The 24544-nt window shown below is 34.6% G+C and overlaps 1 protein-coding gene across 1 annotated transcript; it reads left to right on the forward strand.

Moving 5' to 3' along the window:
- The first annotated feature begins 2403 nt into the window (after window positions 1-2403).
- LOC149843356 (methyltransferase) lies at window positions 2404-11858 on the forward strand. Its single transcript, XM_089999740.1, has 7 exons — window positions 2404-2528; window positions 2684-2715; window positions 3273-3415; window positions 4033-4099; window positions 4380-4457; window positions 5280-5425; window positions 11380-11858. The coding sequence occupies exons 1-7, from the start codon at window positions 2459-2461 to the stop codon at window positions 11417-11419; spliced, it is 576 nt and encodes a 191-aa protein (XP_089855866.1). The 5' UTR covers window positions 2404-2458; the 3' UTR covers window positions 11420-11858.
- Window positions 11859-24544: the final 12686 nt, after the last annotated feature.

Here is a 24544-nt window from a genome sequence, read left to right on the forward strand (position 1 = left end):
GAGAAGTATATATGTTTTGATGAATTAATTCTTTACTACAATTGCTATGATTAAACTTTGATTTATATAAATATTAGAAGTATATATATTTGTTGTAGGCTTAGAGATGATGAAAAAGAGTGTAAGGGGTTTGTATTTGAAGTATGTTTATTGCAGACTTGAAGATGATAAAATGGAGTATATTTGATGTGTATTTATTGTAGGTTTGGAGAGGATGTAATGGGGTGATATTTGAAGTGTATTTATTGAAGGCTTGGACTGAAGTGCATGTTTCTTTTTTTAAGTGTATTTGAAGTTTTTGTTGAATGTGTGTTTGAAGTGTATATCAATAGTTTGAAGTGTGTTGAGTAATTGATGATGTATATTTGAAGTGAATGTTTGAGGATGTATTTTTTAAGTTGAATGTTTTAAGTGTAATTAATGTTATTTTTGTTGATATATTTGAAGTTTTTGTTAAAGTGTAAGTATTTGAATGTAAAAAAAAAAAACTAACTAATTGGCAGTTTTAAATTTGCAGGTTTATATCTTATAATGACGATATCATTGTCTCGTTATTATAATTGAGATCCCTTTCTCGTTGTTATAGTCAGTCTATAGCAGCAAGTTAATTATCTTTTTTTTTAGCCTGTAACGATGAGTTAATTCTTACCGCTATAATGGTGACACATGAATGTTATAACCAATAGGCTGCTTATAATGATAATAAAGAGATCTCGTCATTATAGGCTATCTCGTCGCTATTAGTATTTTCAGTTATGATGAGTAATATCGCTCATGTTGGGTCACCTTTAACGCGACTTATAAATGTCGTTCTTATTGATCAACAAAGGTCATTTCTTTACGATGACTTAATGGTGAGAATTTTCGTCATTATAAGCCAATAGCGATGAAAAATAAAGCAATATTAATAGCGGCGACAAAAATCACCGCTATTGACCCTCATCGTTATAGCATGATTGCCTCGAGAGAATTAGCCTCCATTATCAACTAGCATATGCAAATCTGCAATCTAGCTATTAATGCATTTTTTATGTAGTTTGTGAATCGCGATGTTGCCAACCTTCATTGCGTTCCACATCTTGAGTTTGAACTTGTTTCGTCAATCTTCTTCGCCACATAAACATTAGCACACCAGAATAAGTTGCTCCAAATTTGACTTGACAAAATTATGAAAATCATCAAAATTCAACCACACCTTGATAATTTTAAATGATGGCCTGATTTGTTTGGCGTGAGAATTGCAGCTATAGACAAATCTTTATAGCTTATTTAGTAAAAAACACGTATTAGATTAAACAATTTTCACGTTTAGATTGCGTAATGAAAATAGACTGCCCATATTGCACTAAAAGTTGGTGAAAATAGAAACCGAGGTTTCTGATCAAATTGATTTGGTTCAAAGCATGATTTTTAATGAATAAGCTATGATGAACACTTATATAGGTTAGGATTAAGCAAAAACATGTGAATCTATACTTTTTATATACATTTAGAATGGTTTAAGGCATAAACTGTTTAGGAGCTATTCATCACTTAGAGTAACATAATTTATGCTCACAATTTATGTTGTTTTGTAAATGAAAAAAAAAAGTGTTTAATGTATTTTACGTCTTTTACTTATTTTATTTGACTAAATAAAGACCGTGGCTCAAGTGGTGCAACCCTAATGACCTGTGGGTTTTTCTAATTAGGTGATGAATTTGGGTCCTCTCTGTAATTTTACTCCCGGTTATGGAATAGTGAGCGGATTAAGCACTGCAGCGTAGAAATCGGTCATCAGCAGACTGTCCAAAATACCCTAGTGAAAATTTTAATAGTTTTCTGCTTAACGAGTAAGAACCGTATCAAATTTAAATTCTTAAGGGTACTAAAATGTCATTTTGTCCACCCTAACCTGTACAGAGTAGGGGTGATCATCGGTCCGAACCTGTTTAGAGCTCGGCTCATCGGGCTTTAACTGCGACCCAGCCTGAACATGGCCCGGCCCATTTATTAATGAACTGGGTTTTGGTCCGGTTCTTAACGGGTTCGGGTTTAAAAAGCAGCCCATAGCTCGGCTCATTGGCTCAATGTGAAGTTGGGCCCAACCTAAATTCATTTATAAATAATAATAATTAACAAGTGTTCAGTTTCTCATGTACTCAACTAATTATCTTTTAGTTTAAATTAATGTAATTAATTAAGTAAATAGCAATAGTTACAATTTATTATACAATAATTAATTTTTTTTAATATTTATATTATTAATAAATAATTCAGACCATCAAACTCAGCCCACTTATATATAGTATATATAAAGGTCGGGTTTTGGTCGTGTATCTAACGAGCCCGGGTCTAAAATCTTGGCCCAAACTCGGCCGGTGAGCCGGGTCGGCTTGCTCATCGCGCCGCCCAGCCCGTTTCCCACCCCTGATACAAAGGTGTCTGCTGCTCCATGGGTTCCCCGCTTTCCTGAAGGATGGCTCTCTCTTTCTTCCCCAAATCCCGACTCTCTCTCATGAAAACCCCCAAACCTCGTCCTCATTTAGGTAAAAATCTCCGCTCCACATTTTTCACGCTATCTAATTTTCTAAGAAAACCATTATTTTTTCATTTATTTTATCTTATTTATTGCAAATTGCATTTATTTTCTGAGTATGGAACGGATTCATTTGGGCTTCTTTTAATTTTATTTTATTTTCAGGAACAAGATTGAGGCACCCGTATCAATCCGTGGTATTTCTCTAATATCTTTTTCTTCCATTCAATCGTTGTTTTCCCCATTTCTAGTGGTTGGTGTTATCACTTTAAACTTTATTGTGCTTTGGCTAGGGACCAAAGTAAGCAAATTAAAACACTTAAAACCTTAGTGGCTGGAGGTAATCTTTCAACGAACTCCAACAAAATTTGTGTATGTCACAACGAATCAAATTCATGTATTTGCAATGACAGTAACAGTAGTCATAGTAGCAGTACTTTTAGCACCAGCAGCAATTGTAGTAGTAACAATTCTATGACTATATTCCTACCAGAAGCAGCATTACCCACGCCACTTCGGAACTCGTAATGCAGTTTCATTCACTTCCTCATGGACATCTTAGTCACTGCCCCTCTCACTACTTGGAACGTTTCTCAATTGCATGATTATCCCCCTACCAAGGATTAGTCTTTCATATAATCTCTTGGTCCATCGCTTGTTATTTAGTTTTGTATGTTATGTTTTTTATAAATCATGTTTCCTTGATAATTAATTCGCGAGCATTTGTATTTGTTTTTATTCTTCAACATGACAGAAATCACTTCCTATACGTATATTTACAATTGGGAAAAAGAGATCCAAGGGTATTCAGCTGTTGGTTGAAGAATACATGGAGAAGCTTAAGCCCTATTGCAGCATTGATGACATTCAGCTAAGATCCAACCCTAAAAATACTAGGTAAGCTTTATCAGATTTAGGCAACCGTCGGAAATTGCAAAAGGTGCATCACCATTTTCATATATAAAATTTATTTTCTTATTAAATCTTGGCTACCTCATTAGATTGTTGATTGTACAAAACCACAAATGATTTCTTATTGTTTTCCCAGTATTTTATCTTTGCACCTATGTCACATGGGTGCGTGCGGGTGCGGGTGCGGGTGCGGGTGCGGGTGCGGGTGCGGGTGCGGGTGTGTGGCACTTTCAAAAAACTTGAGTGCGGGGGTGCGGCAAAAATATAAAAAATTATATATATATATATATATATATATATATATATATATATATATATATATATATATATATATATATATATATATATATATATATATATATATATATATAAAGTCCAAAAGTTGGACATAAATGACCCTGGGTGCATTGACTGCACCCAGGGTCAGGTTGACCGCATCAGGTGCAGGTGCGGGTGGGGGTTCGGCACCTAATTGGAGAGTCCCTGTGACATAATGCTGCAAATTCAGTTGATAGATGTTCCATGGAGTCATAAGTTCTATTTCTTTCAATTTTCTTGTTTCTTTAGCAGGGAACACTACTGATCTACTGTATTCTTTGCAGTGATGTGGAGGCCCAGATAGAAGGGGAAGACTTAAACATCTTGCAACGTATAAGATCTGAGGATTGGGTACAACCTCAAGAAACCTTGCTTGCGTAGATTGTAAAATACCTGTTAGTGCCTTTTTTCTCCACCCCCACCATTCCAAGAGGGGACGAGGAAGAAGTGCAAAGGACCACAGGAGAAGTATAGAAATTAACCTATCTTGTGGTTGTAATCCAAATCATCAGTTAATTGCAGCAATGGAAAACATATGATCCTATAATTCTCTGAAATGTTAGACCTATAGCTTTTTTACAGGATCGTACTTTTAGGTTTCTTAATCTTTTCTTTCTGCTGCAACGTTCAGGTAGTGGTCTTGGATGAGCATGGGTTGGATATTGGATCTGAACAAATGGCTGAGTTGGTGGGAGATGCAGGGAAGACAGTATGTGTTGCTGTATCTGTTCCTTGGTTAAAAGAATAGATGCCTGCATTTTATCTATCTATTTAATCCTGTAATGGTCATTAAACATCAAAGTAGGAAACCCTGTGAACTATTAGAAAGTTTTGTTTCCATATATTTGAATATGTTTCCTTTGACTACCATGGCAATACAAGTGGGATACTTAGTTACATCAACTCTGGAAGAAAAAATTGGTCCTGAGCAGGGTAGTTGATTAGAATTCATAACTTAATTTGAGGAAATGGCTGTTATGCCCGATATCATCTTGCTCGCAAGCACTAAAATGAATTTGCATTCTTTTCAAGATATCATGATATTTTTGTGATCTTTTCCTCATCGACAGTCGACATGATATTGTGACCATAATGTCAATTTACATTTTTCTCCTAGTTATTTTTTTCCTTTAGTCCAACACTGCTCATTAAAACAAGCTGGGATTGAACATCTAAGAAATATCATGCCGAGTATTTTGTTGTTTACTAATTGCAAATGTTTAGGTATTTTTGTGTTGTTGCAGTTAATCAGGCTGACATTAGTTGATAGCTCATATTTGCTCATATTATCTACTTTGAATGTTCATCTGGACATGATATCTTGCAGCCCAGAAATATGTGTTTCTGGCAAAATTACTGCAGCCCTCAAATATATGTCTGATAAAATTATTCTCCATATATACTGATGGCCTCATATGGTGTACCATAAACCTGTTTTCTTTCAAAATTCACAAATCAGTCAGTTATAAAAGAAAGATGTCCAATCAGTATGCTCATCTATATATGATTCTCATGTTTATTTTCTCTGCAGGGTTCCTCAACATTAGTTTTTTGCATAGGTGGTCCTTATGGCCATGGAAAAAACTTGCATAAACGTGCTGATGTGACAATTCGCTTGTCGTCCATGGTCTTAAATCATCAAATTGCCTTGATTGTGCTTTTGGAACAGATTTACAGGTATCAAGTACTTTAACAAGAGCTACTTCTTTCTTCCCAATATTTTGGCACTTATAAAAGTTTTTACGGATGGAATACTCTTACCAGCAGAAACATTTATGTGGATAGGGAATAGCAAGATAACTAGGACACAGATGGAATATATATGATGCTAAATATAAATCTGTAAATTATCAAACTGATTCAACATTTTAATGTATCTCTATGTTTGATTCTTCTAAGCAAAGTTCAGAAGGCAGCATAAATTCATGGGATCAAATCTATAGCTACTTAACCCTGGTTGCATTAGGGGACTAACTGACAACTGATAATCAGTGTATGTTTGACTACTTCGTACAAGGTGCTGACTCTCTGCAACTCCTGTCTTGGCCTCAGGCAGGTTTGGAGAATTCAGAATTCTTCTTCCGACTCAAGTTATTCTCTTTAAACATGAATATGAACAACCTTTTTCAATCCAATCCTGCATTCTCCCCTGTTGAAGCAGAAACCTTTGGCTCCAGCCTGTTTTTGTTAGCTAAACCAACAGCAGAGTCCTTACATTTTTTGGATCTTTTGAAAATGTTATTACAAAAGTTATACTTGACTTCATTTTTATTATACTAATGAACCTTTATACTATTCTTCATTGAGAACTCCACAAAAATCGGCATATACCAGATATCTTAGTTGTGTATGTGTTGCACATTATTTATTTCACTTGACTGCATTATATTTTGGAAAATAGAAGCTAATGGTTATTGACAAACCTTCCTTTCCAGATTTCCAAGTTGAAGAGCTCAGTTAGGACTTAGGACTTTAATTGTTGGTAAACAATTGATTAATATATTATTGTTAGTCTTTATAAAATGCAATGAATGATGATAGCTGTGTTAAATTGTATCTCCTATGTACATATATTTTTATATGTATGTAACGAGAGATACATATACATATACATATATGTATATGTATCTATTGTTATATATATATATATATATATATATATATATATAAATATATATTTTCCCTTCATGTAACCCCAGGGGTATTTTTATCTTTTGTTCTATTTTATGCATATTTACATTTGTAAATATGTTTGTAATTTATTTCTTTTCTTCTTTTCCTTTTTTTCTTTTTTTTCTCTTTTTTTTTTCTTTTTCATTTGTTGACTTAGTCAACCTTGGAGGAGGGGCCAACACTAGTTGTTCCAACGCTAGTCGTTGGACCCCTCCAACGGTTAGATTTCTAACCGTTGGAGGGGCTCCAACGACTAGTGGGAGCCCCTCCAAGGCTTCCTCTCCTCTATAAAAGGGGTTGAACCCCTATTGTAAAATTATTCAATGCTTGGAGCATTGTTCTTTAAGTTGTTCAATAAAATTCTTTATATTTTTGCATTTGGGATCTCTTTTTTTACCTCTGTATACATTGTTCTAAGTGTTCTTGTGCCTTTGTGCACCTCTCCCTTTGTGGTGGTTGTGTGTATTTAGCACTATATCGCTTTTGAAATATTTTCACATGGTATCAGAGCAAGGATGGAGATTGAAGATCGTGTGATTCTTCGTCTTTTTTAAGTGCCTCATAAAACGTGCCTTTAGCTTCTTGGTGATTGAAGCAGGGTCTTTTCTTCCATCAATATTTTGGGAGATTCTTATGACAAGAAAGACTTAAGAATCCTTTGTGGTACGTATATATTCTCCATTCTTCTATCTCTAATGGGTAAGAAAGAGTCTCACTTTTCACTTGGTTTCAAATTAAATGGCTTCAACTACCATGTTTGGGGCGGTAATATGGAGGCTTACATTAAGGGGAAAGGTCTTTGGGGATATGTTAAGGAACCATTCCCGAACATGAACCCGAACCTAAGATCATCATTATTGATAAGGGTGAAATAAAGGTTCTTGATGGCGAAGAGAGAGAAAAAACTTTTGAAGAATATAACAAAAGACATAAAGAATGGGAGATGAAAAACTACAAAATTCTCTCATGGTTCTTTTCTTTTGTTGAAACGAAAATAAATGTCAATATTTTGAAGTTCAAGAAAGCCTTTCAAGTATGAGAATATCTCGAAAGAATGTATACTTCGAAAGATTTGTCCCATAAATATTACCTCCAAAAGAAGGCATTAACCCTTCAACAAGGGAAAATGTCCGTTAGAGAATATTTTGTCGAGCTATCCACCATTTGGGATGAACTTTCTCTTCAAGAACCTAAATGGAGTGGAGAGGCTATTGAATTAAGGGCCAAACTACTTGAAGAGAATCACTTCTTCAACTTTTTAAACGGGCTTAGACCCGAATTCGAGCAAACTAGGTCATCTCTCTTGTCTTCTTTCTCTTCTCCTCCGTTGGAAGATGTACTTACCAAGCTAAGTGGAGAAGAAACTCAATTGGGGATGAATAAAACCAATCAAAGTGTGTTGGTCGTTCCCTCTAAAGATGAAGATGAGGGTACTTATGTCGTTTCTAGGCCGTTCCCTCTAAAGATGAGAACACCTCATGTTTATGCTTGAGGAAGTAGATCCAACTATATCTTGAAAATTCATCAACATAAATAACATAATACAAAACCAATTTAATAGTAAATTACAAATTTTTAGAACTGATTCCAGGGGAGAATATCTTTCATATGATTTCAAAAGTTATATTGAAAATAATAGAATTATTGATCAAAGATCTTGTCCCAAAACTCCTCAACAAAATGGATTAGCCGAGCGAAAACATAGACATATAATAGAAACTATAAGAACCTTACTCATTTCTCAAAAAAATCAAAAAAGATTTTGGGCCGAAGCAGCTCTTGCATCGGTTTACCTCATAAATCGACTTCCATCCAAAAATTTGAACCAAATAACCCTTTTTGAAATCTTATATAAAAAGGAACCCGACTACAATAGACTACGATTTTTTTGTTGTAAATGTTTTGTCCTCACCGACAAAAATGATAAATTATCTCCTAAAGCTATTCCTTGTGCATTTTTGGGATATTCAGAAACACAAAAAGGTTTTAGATGTTATGATATTAAAAATGACAAACTATATGTTTCAAGAAACGTGACCTTTTTAGAGAACATAAGTGGTTTTGATGAACACAAAGTTCATGAAGATAATGCCGATTACTCTTTCTTGTTTGAACTATTATATAGAAATGAAGATTTTTTTAGTGATGATAAAGTAAATGAGGATGAGGGTAGAAGTGAAAGTACTCCACAACCCATCCAACATGAAGAAGAAATGATATTTGAACCAATCACCTATACACATAGAGATAAAAGTACCTTTAAAAGTACAATAGAAAAATATAGTGACCCTAGTGAATCTTCTAACCAATCTTGAAGAACTGAAAGATCTAGGAAAAATCCTTCTAGATTTATATCCTATGAGTCCTTTTCTCCAAAGCATAGGGCATGTTTTAGTGTCATTCACTCCTACCAAGAACCTAGAAATTTTGGAGAAGCTAAGGAAAGAATAGAGTGGAGGGACGCCATGGATAACGAGCTTATAGCCCTCAACAAAGCTAAAACTTGGGTTTTTCAAGATCTCAAAAGGAAAGAAATCAATAGGATGTAGATGGGTTTATAAAGTCAAAACCAAGAGTGATGACACTCTTGAGAGATATAAAGCTCGCCTTGTCGCTAAAGGATATAGTCAAGAATACAACATTGATTACGAAGAAACCTTTGCCCCTGTTGCACGAATGGTCATTGTTAGGTGTTTGATCACCATTGCCTCTATTAAAAACTGAAACATTTATCAAATGGATGTCAAAAATGTTTTTTTAAACGGGAACCTTAATGAAGAAGTATATATGGATGCTCTTCCCGGCTTGGATGTTCCAAAGGGAAAAGTCATTCGTTTGCAAAAAGCTCTTTATGGTTTAAAGCAAGCTCCTAAGGCTTAGTATGATCGATTTAATGAAGTAATGGTTCAAAATGGTTTTGTTTCATGCTATACTGACACTGCTCTGTTTGTTAAAAGGTCTGATGCAGGTATTGTGATTTTACTACTCTATGTTGATGATATGTTGATAACAGGTAGTGACATAAGGGGCATCAAAGGTATTAAAAACACTTTGAAAGAAAGATTTGAAATGTCAGATTTGGGATATCTAACTTATTTTCTTGGTATTGAGGTAGCATATTCTCATAAAGGCTATTTTTTGTCTCAAACTAAACTTGCATGTGAGATTCTTGACAGATCTGGTATTACTGATGATAAAATTTGTGAAACTCATGAAATTGTGGGATCAAAGATGAAAATCGATGATGGGATTCTGTTGAAGGATCCTACCCCCTTACCGGCAACTTGTGGGGTTTCTAATGTATCTTAGCATCTCAAGGTCAGACATCTCATATGCCATGCACACTGCAAGCTAGTTCTATCATGCTCATACATCCGTTCATATGGGCGTTGTTCTCTGAGTTGTCAGATAAATAAGGGGAACTATCAACAAGGGAATTTTTCTTTCCTCATCCTCTGAATTAAATTTGATTGCATATACTAACTCTGATTTGGGAGGTGACCCAAATAACCGTCACTCCACTACAGGCTTTTGTATTTTTTTAGGTGAATCCCTAATCTCATGGAGATGCAAGAAACAACAAAATGTGTCTTTGTCATCCACAGAAGCAGAATATCGAGCCATGGCTTCTACAACGATGGAAATTGTGTGGATTTATCAACTGTTACAGGATATGGGGATTCAGGTTCAAGGACCCACTAAGTTATGTTGTGATGATAAGAGTGCAATCTACATTGTCAAAAATCACACATTTCATGAATGCACAAAGCATATTGAGATGGACTGAGTTAGAGAAGCATACTTGCAAAAAATTATAGATCTTCCATACGTGACTTCAGAATATCAGTTGGCAGATTTCTTCACCAAGGCTCTATGCTCTCCCAAATTCAATTTTCTTCTTGGCAAACTTTCGGTCATTTCGCCCTAAGTTTGAGGGAGGATGTTAAATTGTATCTCCTATGTGCATATGTTTTTATATGTATGTAACGAGAGATACATATACATGTATGTATATATATATATATATATATATATATATATATATATATATAATTATATATAATTATATTTTTTTCCCTTCATGTAACCCTCAAGGGTATTTTTGTCTTTTGTTCTATTTTACGCATATTTACATTTGTAAATATGTTTGTAATTTATTTCTTTTCTTTTCTTTTTTTTCTTTTTCTCTTTTCTTTTTTTTCTTTTTCTCTTTTCTTTTTTTTCTTTTTCTCTTTTCTTTTTTTTTCATTTGTTGACTTAGTCAACCTTGGAGGGGTCCAACACTAGTCGTTGGACCCCTCCAACGGTTAGATTTCTAACCATTGGAGGGGCTCCAACGACTAGTGGGAGCCCCTCCAAGGCTTCCTCTCTATAAAAGGGGTTGAACCCCTATTGTAAAATTATCCAATGCTTGGAGCATTGTTCTCCAACTTGTTCATTAAAATTCTTTATATTTTTGCATTTGTGTTCTCTTTTTGTACCTTTGTGTACGTTGTTCTAAGTGTTCTTGTGCCTTTGTGCACCTCTCCCTTTGTAGTGGTTGTGCGTATTTAGCACTATATCTCTTTTGAGATATTTTCACAAGCTGCTTTAACTGTTTTCTACTAACTAATTTAGTTTGAGATGGTAGAGTTCACAATACGGCATGCGAAATAGTCATTGCCTGCATCGGTTCAGCCTTGGCATTTTTAGGAGTGCACTGCCATCTTTCAGCATGTACCAGGACTATATTGCTTCGAATACTGCCCATAGATATCATTACCTCCCAGTTTTCAAGATGACTGATACTTACTGATGCTTGGCAATATTATAATTATCAAGTGCACCTAATATTGAAGGACAATGAATTGCATTTAGTGTTTTAACTTTCAGTTATAAGTTGGTATTTAATCATTTTCTACATGCATGTTTCTTATATCGTTTTTGGTGGTAGATGACCTCTTGGTTTTGGATTTCAGAGCTTGGACTATTCTCAAGGGCCAAAAGTACCATCACTAGTCCAAATGGGCAATAATGTGGACAAGTATGATCGATCCACATTTAACTTATTACTTACGTTACATTTGTTCTTGGAGTAATTGGTTGCCTGATTCAATTGAAGCTGCGAGGGATTTAAGATAAAGCAGTTGCCAGCTTTTGCTGGGTTCTATTCTTTTCCTAGTGAGCTTGGGTCCCATGCCTACCTATCACATGGAAGACGTTGTCAGCAATATAGTGAGAGATTTGCAGCTGAATTTTATGAGGCTGCATGTCAGGCACAATTTTGATCATCGATCTCAAAGAAGAGGGGATCCTCGTAGACTTGTCAGGGTATTTTGCCAACTTGGCTCATTCATGTCTGATTCCAATCCGACCGCCCAGCTCATAGGAGCTTATGAGCTTGTTTGTATATTACATGATCCATGTGTATACTAACAGATAACAGTACTGCAAGAGAAACTATGATGAGCACTTAACTAATTTAGTGATATACAGCATCCACATACATGATTCCTAGGGATGCAAATGGGCTTCGGTTTCGGATCACAAAATACATTGGGAGGTCGGATCAGTCGGATCCAAGACAGCCAAATTTTGCAAACTACTCTTCCTAGATCCAACCCATTTGCAACCCTAATGATTCCCATTTTTCCTTTATGTTTTTGACAAATGTATATCTGCAAGACATTTGCTATACAATCATCTTCTTGAGAAGAATGGAAGTGATAGATTCTTAACTGAAGAAAAAAAGAAAAGAGAATGTCGTTCCAGGTATTGCTAACTGTGTTCTCCACTCGCTGACAAGTAAATCTCCTTCACCAACACTAGCCTCCGTCTGACCTTCTTCGGTTTCCCTAACCCTAGCAATCCCAATGGAGAACCGGATCCCGGCAGCCCGAGTCAGCTGGTCGGCTGAAAGTGAGGACCAGCTGAGCTCTAGCAACCCCTCCCCCTCTTTTGTCTCCTCACTCTGCAGAGATGGAGTCCTCCCTCCCTGGTTTGGAGCAAATTTCAATCCCAACCCCTCCATCTCACCCCACCTACCAACGGTTGGACCTCAGTTAAGGTCTCTCGTTAAGGTATCCATCAGCTCCAACTCCCAACCCAGCTAATAAATTTGAATTGATATCCTAACCTGATCTCCACAAGAAAGCAACAATCCAACCATCTTGGTCCTAACTTTCTCCCCTCCTCTTATTCCTACCTCACCCTAAATCAAAGAAAAATGATTGTATTGTACAACTAATTTGACACATTTTCTTAAAAACTTTACAATTTTCACTATCTTCCAAATGTCCAATATCACAAACACAACCTCGTTAAGACTTTTTTACTCTTCACAATTGCAATGTATTGCTCGTCGGTTAGTGCAAATTCTCACTTGAATCCAGAATCGCACATTTTTTTGTGAACCTCACGAACTCGCATAAATTTATTTATGAAAATTTGGTAAAACTGAAATCACTAAAATCGCAAATATCCTACTTAGTCGCATATACTTCATGAATTCACATAAATATATGTGTGAACTTTCGGTTAGACTAAAACTATTAAAATCACAAATATCCTACTTATTTGCATATACTTCATGGATTCACATAAATATTATGCGAACCTCCGGTTAGATTGAAACCACTAAAATTGCAAATATCCTACTTATTCATATATATTCATGAATTTGCATAAACATATGTGTGAACCTCGGATTAGACTGAAATCATTAAAATCACAAATCTCCTACTTATTCTCATATACTTTACGAATTTGCATAAATATATATGTGAACCTCCACTTTACTTTAATTGAATGTCGCAACATCACAAATATCATACTTAAATATTTGTGAATATATGACATATGTGATATTTCTTATTTTTTGCGGAGTTCATGAATCATATATAAACTTGTTGTCTGCACTCCCAGGGTTATTTTTGCATAAACTAGGGTTCTTTGTGGTCCCAAACCTACTTTCCTTCGGCAACTATTCATAGGCGACACTTCATCCACAACCGTGACTTCATGTGATTGTTTTGTAAATTTATGTGAAAGATCAACATTGTAACTCATTGATATTGTATATAATGTCATTTGAATGAATTTATATGTGTGAGTGGGTTTTTATTGGAATGTGGATGTTCGTATAAAATAACTACGAAAAATAACAAATATGAATAGGAGGAAGTTTGCATACAATATTTGCAAAAATTTGTTGACTTTTGCAAATATTTTATGTTGCATTTCTCATCATCACAAATATTCTATGCAAAATGAATAAGTTTGTATAAAATATTTGTGAAACTTGACATTTTGCATAAAACAGTTGTGAAAGTAAACAAATATTTATCTCATTATAGCAAATATTTATCAATTGTCGTTGTTATTTTATGTGAACTTCCTCATTCTAGTAAATTTTTGCATAAGAATGGAAAATATTTGCAAGGATGAAGAAATTTGCATAAAATAATTGTAAAAGTTGACAAATTATGCAGACTTCCTCATTCCAATAAATATTTGCATAAATTTAATAGCATTCATTTATTAAAAATGAACATGCTTGTACATTTTACAAAACATTCATTCATGTTCTCACATATATTCATTCATACATGTGTGCATATAAATCATAAAAAATGAATCTAAACAATACAAACAATAACAAAAAAACAATAACATTGTCCACAACTCATATGTGTGTATGCATTTATATTCTTAATATTTGAAGTTTACAATACAAATTAACAATGAACTCACAATTGTCCACAGCTCAGGTATTGAGACATCGACATCTGGCAACTCACTGACCGATGTTTTTTCAACCTCTACCTTTTCATTGGCCTTCGTACCCTTGGAAGCCCTCTTCTTTATATACTTATACAAGTTGAACATATGATTCTTTATATCTATGACATCTATGGAAAAAAAGTTATTAGCAAACAACTAGATACAATGAACATCCCAAAGAACTGAATAACTCACATATAAATACATACCTATGTGAAGTTCAATCCTCAGTTTTTGCCCAAGTACTTCATATAACTATGACAAATATACCATAATCATGCTTGTAATAATCATATACCAAGTCAAGAACACGTACATGTATGAATTAAGTTAACAAATAAATGCAAAGTAATTACTCATTCTCTTGTTACGGAATACCTTTCATTGTCTACGTCATCCAATCTTTGTAACAATCGAACCCAAATTGCACTAAAAAAAAAACATGCAGCACATGTGCAAGATAACAAACATATGCAACAAAGTGAGTATATTATTGAATAGGTTATGTTATTATACCATTTGTTTGAGTTTTTTATCTGCTAAATATGTGTTATGCATGAAATTGTATAGCTTGAAGTCATTTTCCTTTATGTCCATTTCCCAAAAAATCTAGTGCTTGTTGCCCTAGTTAAAAAAAATTAAGAGTTGCAACATAAATCTAGTTTAAAGTCATGCACGTGAAAATTTAAGTTTTGTAAGTATGAAAAGTTGTGTAAATGATATCTTGTCAACTTCAAGAAAATGATACAGTAAGTCCTTGCTCTCCAAGCAGTCAACTATCCCCATTTCATTGCCCTTTACTTGTGACAATTTTTTGTTAACAGACAAGGTTTACTAGTTAGTTTTTATTAATCGGTATAAAAATAATATAAACATTGTTTTTCTGCCTTATGAAAAAATACGGGGTAAGGTAAAGGGTCTTTTGCAAGTTATTTCTTTCCCTTCCCTAAGTGTGGGTCTCTTGGAGTCTATCTATGAATCTTGATAGGTGCTATATAGTATAAATCCAATGTGGTATATTCATGTTAAATTCAAATAAGTCTACATAAAAATGTAACAAAAGAACAAACAAACAAACTTATAAACCTAACACTTCACTTGCCAAGAGAGTTTCTTTGCCAAATTCATACTTTTTTGGCTCTTTTATGTTCTGTTGTATAACTTTTTCTTTCTCATTAACCTATTCTTAATAACAAAATAAATTATATATAATTCACATACGTGTATAGTATGACAAATATACATACATGACTCAGGATATTGATTATACCTGATGTACCACATTTTGTTCCTTGCTCTTCGAAACTCGAGGCAGTTTCTTTTCATTTCTGCCATGGAAACCTCTACAACTATACATCGCAAACTACCTAAGATATACATAGAAAACATAAAACATTGAAGTGATTCATTAAAAACACTAGATATACACACAAAGAAGCAATTTATTAAACAACGATCAATAAATCCTATATTTTGTAAAGCATATGTACACTAACATATTGTCATTCTTGCTTCCACCTGTTGTGGCCAACCTCACCACATATACTGCACTTGTATGGCATAACATCCTTATGTTATGTTCTTCATTTGTTAACCTTAGGTCGCCCTACTTTATGAACCACTTTTGGTGGATAGATAGCTATAAGAGTAGATGAAGTGATGTATGATACATTATCTGTCATTAGAAAGAATAAATATTGATTATATGTAGCTCAATATGATTCAACTGTGAAAAACTTGTCGCAACAATTCTCTAGTAGGTTTCCCTTATACAAAATGCATCTAATCGCATGTTCGTAAAGAATCCCACTAACCTGCCACTCTTCACATGAGTACAAGTGCTTTTAAAAATCAATATTATAACCGTGAGATCGGTCATGGGTTTTATGCACTACTTGCAAACATATTTGTTGTATTTTTTTCTTCAGTTCCTCTAGCTTTTCTTTTACCTTTGGCACTACAACGCCTGTCATATATTGACTGACATTCTTTCTTTTCTCAAAAGTTTCATCAGCATGAGATAAAGTTTTTCAATAAAAAGAATTAGAGACTTATCACGTATGACAAAAATCTATGAATTAATGTTCTCTGCTATATTAGACGTTAAGCACCTATATCTTTTTATTGCAAATTGATTGTTAGCCCACTGTGCATGAATTTGTGCTTTAGATGCTCTAAAAACCATGTCCATGACTCATTAGACTCATTATCAATAACTGCAAATGCTACTAAAAATATCTCACTGCAAGGATCAATACTATGGGTCGACAATAATATATATGCATATCTTTCATTTAGGAATGTGTCATCTACAATAAGAACTATAGGACATCTTTTAAAAAACCCATCAATGCTTGGATGAAAGGATAAAAACATGTACTGAAATCAATCTTTCTGATCGGTCTGAATATACCCTAGTGATCCTCAGTTAGCCTTATCAAATGATCTAAATAGATGAGAAGCATCTTAAAGGACTCTTCGAATGAACCATATAGTGCCTCCTTAGTTTATTCTTATCTATGCCATGCTTGTTTGTAAGTAACCTCTACATCTTCCTTATGACTGATGTCATCTATGATTTCTCTTGGAGTTATCTTCGGGTTATCGTGCATGTGTTTATGAATAACACCTGAAATTTACTTGGAAGGTACTTTTTCAACTATAAGGATGCTCAATGATCCACCATATGTATGCTCGCTTTGATACTTCTTCACTTGAAAGAACCATGCTCTGTGTACCTTTGTGCAATGGATCTTTTAAGGGCAATCAATCATCATTTATGAGTTCTTTCTCGTGCATACAAAAATGACTCTATTATTGTAACTCTTTAAGAATTTTGTTTTATAGTTATTCCTAATCACATGATCTTTCAAAAACTCTCAGTAGTGTCAAAGATCATTAAACCTTTTATCGAAAGCAATTTCTCGATTGTTTGAGTCTACTGTTAGCCACAAAAATTATTCACAATCATTAAGTTTTTCGTTAGGCAATTGGTCATACAAATGAGATGTCTTTGCTTCAATGATTTTCAATTGCTCTTCATTGTATAGGAATCCATTGAATGAGAACATATTCAACCACATCTCATCAGTATAAAAACATAAACAAGTTATACTACCCAACAAATATCTGTATAATTATATAACATACCAAGGGTTTGGCTTCTTAAATGCTATTTGTGCATCACTTTCACCTGGCATTATTTATCGTATATCATCACTATCTTTGTTCTCTTCTATCGACATGGTATACTCATCATCATTGATATCAACTAATTTTTTACTATCAACATGATCGTTGCTATCGCTAATTGACTATTTGGTTGCACAAATCATCATATATATCGCTTCATTTGCTTTCATACATGCAACATTTCTGCATTTCCAACATTCAAGATTAATTATCAAAATATCACATTCATCATCACACCTATAACTCAACGATGAATTATATCAAAATTAAAACTTGTACCTAGCTTTATCGTATGCCTGAGAAGGCTTCATGTTATTTAAATTACTACGACAAAGATCATCGACATTGGTTTTCACATGTGGTTCCATATCCTTTGCAGTGATCCTTTGATTATGTGCAACATCAATATCGTTCACTCTTTGGGATAATTGGATGATCGACAAAGGACTCAGCTCGATATATGGTACCTTAGATAGATGCACACTCTACTTCTTTAGCTTTCCGAGCAACTTAGTAAATGTCACCATGAAATAACATCAATTTCACATCATCATCCTCCAATACAGTCATCTATATATGTTGGATATCTAGGTTCAGAGAAAAATTGTGTCGGAGGATCATTGACTCTTCCACATATCTGATTTTATGAGATATCAAAGTCACAAATTTCATATAGCAATTGTTTTTTTAGACGATTATAGATCGCCAAGTAAGGTAATTAGTGATATAGTAATGTACTCTAATCATTTCAGAGTCCATCATTAACTTTTTACACCAATCACACAACATATTGTTCATCTAATGGTTGTACACTTTATATATTCAATTAACATAACTACCTACAACAACCACTCTGAAAAAATAACTACGAACAATAAACTCTTAACCTATATTCTATGATTGTGCACAGTAAACCCTAGCCCCATTACACCATTAAAACATTAAATATTAACTAAAGATCAAGAAAACATATATAAAATATCTACAATGAATATAGTAAAATAAATATATATATATATATATATGAAAAAACCCTAAACATAGTAAACCCTAAACGGTAAATCCAGTGGTTGGGGAAGTCAATGACAACACAGGAAGACATACAAAAGTATTCCATAGCAACAACCAAACAAAAATACACATGGGGCTATTAAATGATCATATCTATAAAAAAAAGAAGTTCATAGTGAAAAACAAATAATATGCATATATATTGTAAAAATAGAACTCATCTTTCAAACTTATAGATGGGAAAGTCGATGACAAGGATGATATCACAACCTCCTCGGAATGCAACGCTAAATTACATGGGAATCACTGCAAGGGAAGAGGAACAATGCATAAGGTTCTACAGGAAAGTTCTTTGCAAATACAAAGGAAAAGAAGAAAACCTAGGTACAAAAATGAGTTTATATATGATTCGTAAACTTCGTAAATAATAAGAAAACTTGCATTTATATATATAATAAATATACAAATATTTATTATGGATATTTGCAATATTGCAACATTCAGTTTAATTGGAGGTTCGCAAATATGTTTTTGTAAATTTGCGAAGTATATGTGAATAAGTAGGATATTTGCAATTTTAGTGGTTTCAGTCTAACTAGAGGTTTGCACAATATTTATGTGAATTCATGAAGTATATGTGACTAAGTAGGATATTTTTAATTTTAGTGGTTTAAGTTTCACCAAATGTTTGCAAATACAAGGTCTGCATAAGAAAACATATGATTCTAGATTTAAGTGGGAGTTTGCACTAGCCGACAAGCGGTATAATTTTTTACAAGAACTCATCAATTCGCAATTGCGAAGGGTAAAAGGGTCCTAATGAGGTTGGTAATTTGTGATTTTGGACATCAAAAGAATAACAAAAATTATGGGGGTTTTAAGAAAATATGTCAAATTAGTCATACGGTGAAGTTATTTTTCGCTAAATCAACCAAATCATAAGGAGACTTTCCCCCGACCCAAACAATCTTCATACTGCAAATCCAACCCCCCCTTTCCCAGTTTTCCCCTTATTAGAGATGAGGAAACATAATCTTCCAGTTGATCCCTAGACCCCACCTCTAGTCAACTAGACCTCTACATCTACTCGTGAGCACATCCCCCCTTCTCAAATTCTTAAGTGTAGACACCTAATTTTTTCAAAATTTTTTACAAAAAGCTAAGCCCAAGCCTTGGGATAGCAGATCATGAGTTTCCATTCCCGTGTGGGATGATATAATGCTTTACGGTCCTTGTTTGAGACCCTTGTTATGTTAGTTGATACCTAGAAATGACAACACATGGTGTCGTCCCACCCAGGGACGACAACACATGGCATTGTTCCATCTTGGGATGGGATGTATGGGATGGCAGTTTGCTTCATTGTCCCTATCTAGGATGGCCAAACAGCTTTGTCATCCCGCAGCTCAGATAGAGGATAAGTCATTTGGCTTATCCTCATCCTATCTAATTCCAACCTTCTCTCCCTCCTACACGATTTTCAGAAGGGAGGACTCATCTTGGATAAAACTTTAAAAAAGGAGGACTCTTTTTGGTGAGTCCTGTCCTTATTAGGGATAGACTATGATCCATTTAGACTAAATCTAAATTTGAATATGAAAAATCTAGTGATCCATATCCCAATCAAAAAACTATAAATAGGGCCTCACCCCTATAGTCTCATCATTTAAAATTTTCATGCCTAAGCTTTGATCCTAGAGAGAACAAGCCTGAAACTCTTCATGCCATCTGCTCTTAAATTAGTCTGCTTGCATCAAAGTACTGCCAAAGCTGCAACCATTTCCATCCTTATGTAGGAGCATTGCAAGGATCGAGAATGAACTTAAAAGTTTAACAAGCCCTCGAGCCTGAAAAAGGTGATTTTCATATCATTCATTCTTTTATTTTAGGTTTTATAATTTTAAAGAACAGATACTTATACACTTTTAATCTCCATTGCATATTCGAGTGTTTCAATGGTACAATTCATGCTATGGAGATCAGAGAACTTGCCTGGATCCTACCTTCTCTTATGGCGAAAGATGATCGAGGATCATATACAGCATCCCCATAATTTCAGAAAGTATTTAATGAATCTAGGTAAGTCGCAACCTTCCCCTATTCAAAAAATTTTTGTTAAAAGTTTTTGGCGATCACAATAAGGTGGGATGCCATAGTTTTTTCTCTAATTTCTGTAGTTAGAAAAGCATCATGCGACTCGAAAAGTCCATTTATTTTATTTGGATGGTCAAACTCTATGACCATCCACCTTTGTTGTCTGAACTCCCATCATCTGCAGACCCACTATTTGCAAGACTCACCATCGAGATTCATCGTCTGAACTCCCGCCGTCTAGACCCCACCGTTCAGACTTCCACTGTCCAGACCCCATTATCTGGCTTTCGCCATCCGCAAACCCACTGTCTGTCGAACTCACCATTTGTAGACCAGAAACTTGTTTTTTTTTGTTTGCCTTTTTCATTCGGACCTCTACCGTTTGTTCCCAAACCTACAGTTTGACAGTGATCTGTCCTAGACTCGTCATCTGACTGGGACCCACTGTCTGACCTTGTGGTTGTCTAGCCCTCTGTCATCCCAGCTCGGGCTTCTGACTCGAGCTTCCATGGGACCATGTGGTCGTCCGACCCTCCACCATCCTAGTTCAGCCTTCTGACATGAGCTTCCTTGGGACCCATCGTCTGACCCTGTGCACGTCCGGCCCTCCGTCGTCCCAGCTAAGCCTTCTGATCCGAGTTTCATTGGGATCTGTTGTCTAATTCCATGGTTGTCTGGTCCTCTGTTGTTAGGGCCACTATTGTCCGGACCTCTGTCGTTCGAACCAATGTCATCCAGAAACCTACTATCTAGAATTCTATAATCTCCTCACTCTACCATTTTGGTGATTTTTCTAATAGTTTTTTTATTTATTATTTTTGTTTTAGAGCTTTTTTTCTTTTTCTCCTTTTTTGTATAGGTTCTGTGAATTAGTTACATTTATTCATAATAGGACTAGGTTTTATAACATTATTTAGAGACCCTTGTTCGAGATTTTCATGAAATATAGAATTTATGAAAATATCACATCCAGCAAGTTAGGATTTTTATGTAAAACATTGTTTGACCTCTCCCTATTCGCTCTGATTTGTATCTCTTTTAGGATTAAAAACTTTCTTTTTTGAGAAAATTTTGAAAATCTTGTCCTATCATTTGGATCTCCAGATCCCCCCACTAGTACTCTTAAGCAGTGAGGTTGGTATACCGGTGGTGGTACCTTTTGAAGTCGGATAATCCATTTATCAGTATCTTTAAGCAGTTAGCTTGGGCATATTAACAGTGGATCCGAAAGCGAGCCCTTATTTGTAAAACCAGAAAAGACTTTATAATTTTCGATAAGAATTAGGGTACCCATTGTTTTGAAAACTCTTGTTACTTGTTTGGGTCTGTGTGAATCATTGTTTGGGATATCATGAATCCCGATGAAAAAACCCAAAAGAATCAACCCCATCCATTCTAGTGGAACCAACCCTAAAAAATCCCACCTACAAGATGTCATCTATGGGCAATCCTATGTATGGGATGCCACCCAATATGATACCAAACACTCTCTTCAATGAAGAATTTAAAGAGAAAACCCACACGGATGTACTTCATGAGCCTGAGTGAGATTCAAGGAAAAGAAAGAGACTCAAAATCCTGAAACCTCGCTCCAAAAGGCACTCACATCATTATCGTAAAGATTCTTCCATGGATTACAAGATGGATACCTTCAGTTCAGATGGGTCTGTAAGAAGGAGAGCTCTGAGGGTTTTTCATGTTAGATCTCCACCCACAGGAAGAGATCTTTGAGCATAGATGAGACAATACATGAAGAAGATGAAAGCAAAAATGACTAAAATTCTAAAGAAGGAAGAACATAAATAGATCTAGGCCATGAACGATATCCGCAGAAGGGAAGGGTATGAACAAATTCGATTAGCAGATACAAACAGAAAGGGCAGAAAGGCCAAGAGCTAGGGTACAGTCAATGGGTTGAGTCATAAGTTTTAGATATGGAAAGCCGAATTCATAGACCTAAGGTAACCCCTCTGATCCAAATTGTAGCATCAGAAGTGGACCGAAAGATTAGAAGACATGATCCAAAACCTTAGTATTAGGATGAGATATATGAATATAGATTGAACCAGGATCCAGTTTCATCTTGATCTGGATCCAACTTTTAGTTCTATCTTCTTATCCAGGATCCAGTTTATTTTTTTCATCATTCGGGATCCATTTTAAGTGTGTTCATCCTCAATCCAAGATTCCTTTATTATTTTCAAGCATGGACTCTGACTCATGATCCGAGATCCAGATTCATTTGTCATTTTCAAACTTTAAATCCAAATCTGAATTCAAATTGTCTTCTGATTTCAAACTTGGGTTCACAACAGACCTTTTAAATCCAAAACCCAATGCTTTACATTAGATATTTTGAAATGCATTTCAGAAAAATATCTTTTTCAATATATCAGATCTGGATCCTGATTGAATTTTTTATTTGGATCAAACTCGCATTTCAAAATGGATCTTAGATCCAAAAGACTCACCTAAGTGGCATCACTTTTGAATCGTCCCTTTCACATTAGTCTTGTTTAAAAACTTTGTTTTTTACCTTTTATTCTTTGTTTTTAACTTTGATTTTAAAACTTCCATTTAAAAATCTTTTTAATTGCTTTTAAAATCCAATGTGGGGCCCACTTAGGTGGCGCCACATTAGGATTTTTTTTAGGGCTTTAGTTAGTTTAAAGTTATGAAAAAAATCAAAACAAATGTCAATTAGGAAAAGACAAAACCAAAATCCCATTAAACCCAATTAGAAAAATTGCCCCCCATATGCTAATTAATTAGGTATTAATTAGACTAATTAGGCTAACTAACTAAGAACCCTCTAGAAACCCTAAATTCAGCCCTAAAACCTATAAATACTCCTCAAGGGGTGGTGCCAACCTCATTCAGCCCCTCTCACCCATTTGTTTTTTAGCATTTGCTCTCTCCCTCTCCTCTTGCTCTCCCTCTCTCTCTCCCTTCCTTCTTCTTCTCTAAGTAGACGCCCCTCTCTCTAGCTCCTTCTTCTTCATTTGGATTGCAGTAAGGGTGAAGCTCCTTCTCCATCAAAGGTAACCTCTTCACCTCTCTTTCATTTCAATTTCCATTGCTTTTGCCATTACTTCATTACTGTATTTTCATTTCTATTATAGCCACCATGAAGATGGAACTCGGTTTTTTTCATAAAATCGAGTTCCTCTTCAATCAGCTATAGTAATTGCTTCATGCCTTTTGTTGTTTTGATTCTATTTTGTTGATTTTATAGTAGATGTATTTTAGTCTTGGATTACTATTTTCCTTCATGAAAAATCAAAAAAATATTGCATCTATGCTTTTATTTTCATTTTATGCATGATTAGATTAAATGCTTTCATTCTTTTTTATAATTCTGTATGTATTTTGATTTTGGCCTCATATTAGAATCATCATTTTGAGGGTTTTTCCTTATCTTTTCAATTTGATTTTTTTTATGAAAGATTCATGATTATGTCTTTATGAATTTGTGAAATTTTCATAATTTTGGGGGATCTGATGACCCACTAAAAAAATCAAGAGTTGGAACCTGTTATTTTGCACTGTCAGGATTTTAGCAGAATCAGGACCAACTTGCCAGAGTGATATCTCCTTAACCGAAGATGAGCTCTATGATCCGTAAAAAGTGGTGGTTTTGTGATTGAATCCAATTTATTTCTATAAATGTTTAGCAATTTTCATGATCATTTCATATTTGATTTTGATAAAAAACCAGAACCCTGTCATTCTGCATCATCTGAGTTTGCTCATACCTTAGTTCATTTTACCAGAAAAATATCTCTCTAATGGGAGATCATTTATCAAATTTGTAATAAGGGTTTTCTTCATTTACATGTCTAGTTTATCTCTACCAATTTTTAGAAATTTCTATGATCATTTATGATTTCATTTTAGTTAAAAACTGTGACTGGTTATAGAACACTATGTTATGTAACATGTTCATTTCTTGAGATAGAATAGTGACTTTGCAAAGTCACCACACCCAAATCAAATTTTTTTTTTAAATTTCTGTAAACTGGAGTAGTTTTCTGGTTTTTTCAAATAACTTCTTTCATAAATTTG

Source organism: Nuphar pumila, chromosome 3 (genome assembly GCF_984573655.1).
Source record: "Nuphar pumila chromosome 3, dmNupPumi1.hap1.1, whole genome shotgun sequence".
NCBI classification, from domain to species: Eukaryota; Viridiplantae; Streptophyta; class Magnoliopsida; order Nymphaeales; family Nymphaeaceae; genus Nuphar; species Nuphar pumila.

Bases quoted from the DNA above. Each gene is read 5' to 3' on its own strand.
- LOC149843356 (XM_089999740.1), top strand. From the start codon at position 2,459: ATGGCTCTCTCTTTCTTCCCCAAATCCCGACTCTCTCTCATGAAAACC. The intron at 4,458-5,279 runs GTATGTGTTGCT...TTTTCTCTGCAG, and splicing joins TGGGAGATGCAGGGAAGACA to GGTTCCTCAACATTAGTTTT. The intron at 5,426-11,379 runs GTATCAAGTACT...TTTGGATTTCAG, and splicing joins CTTTTGGAACAGATTTACAG to AGCTTGGACTATTCTCAAGG.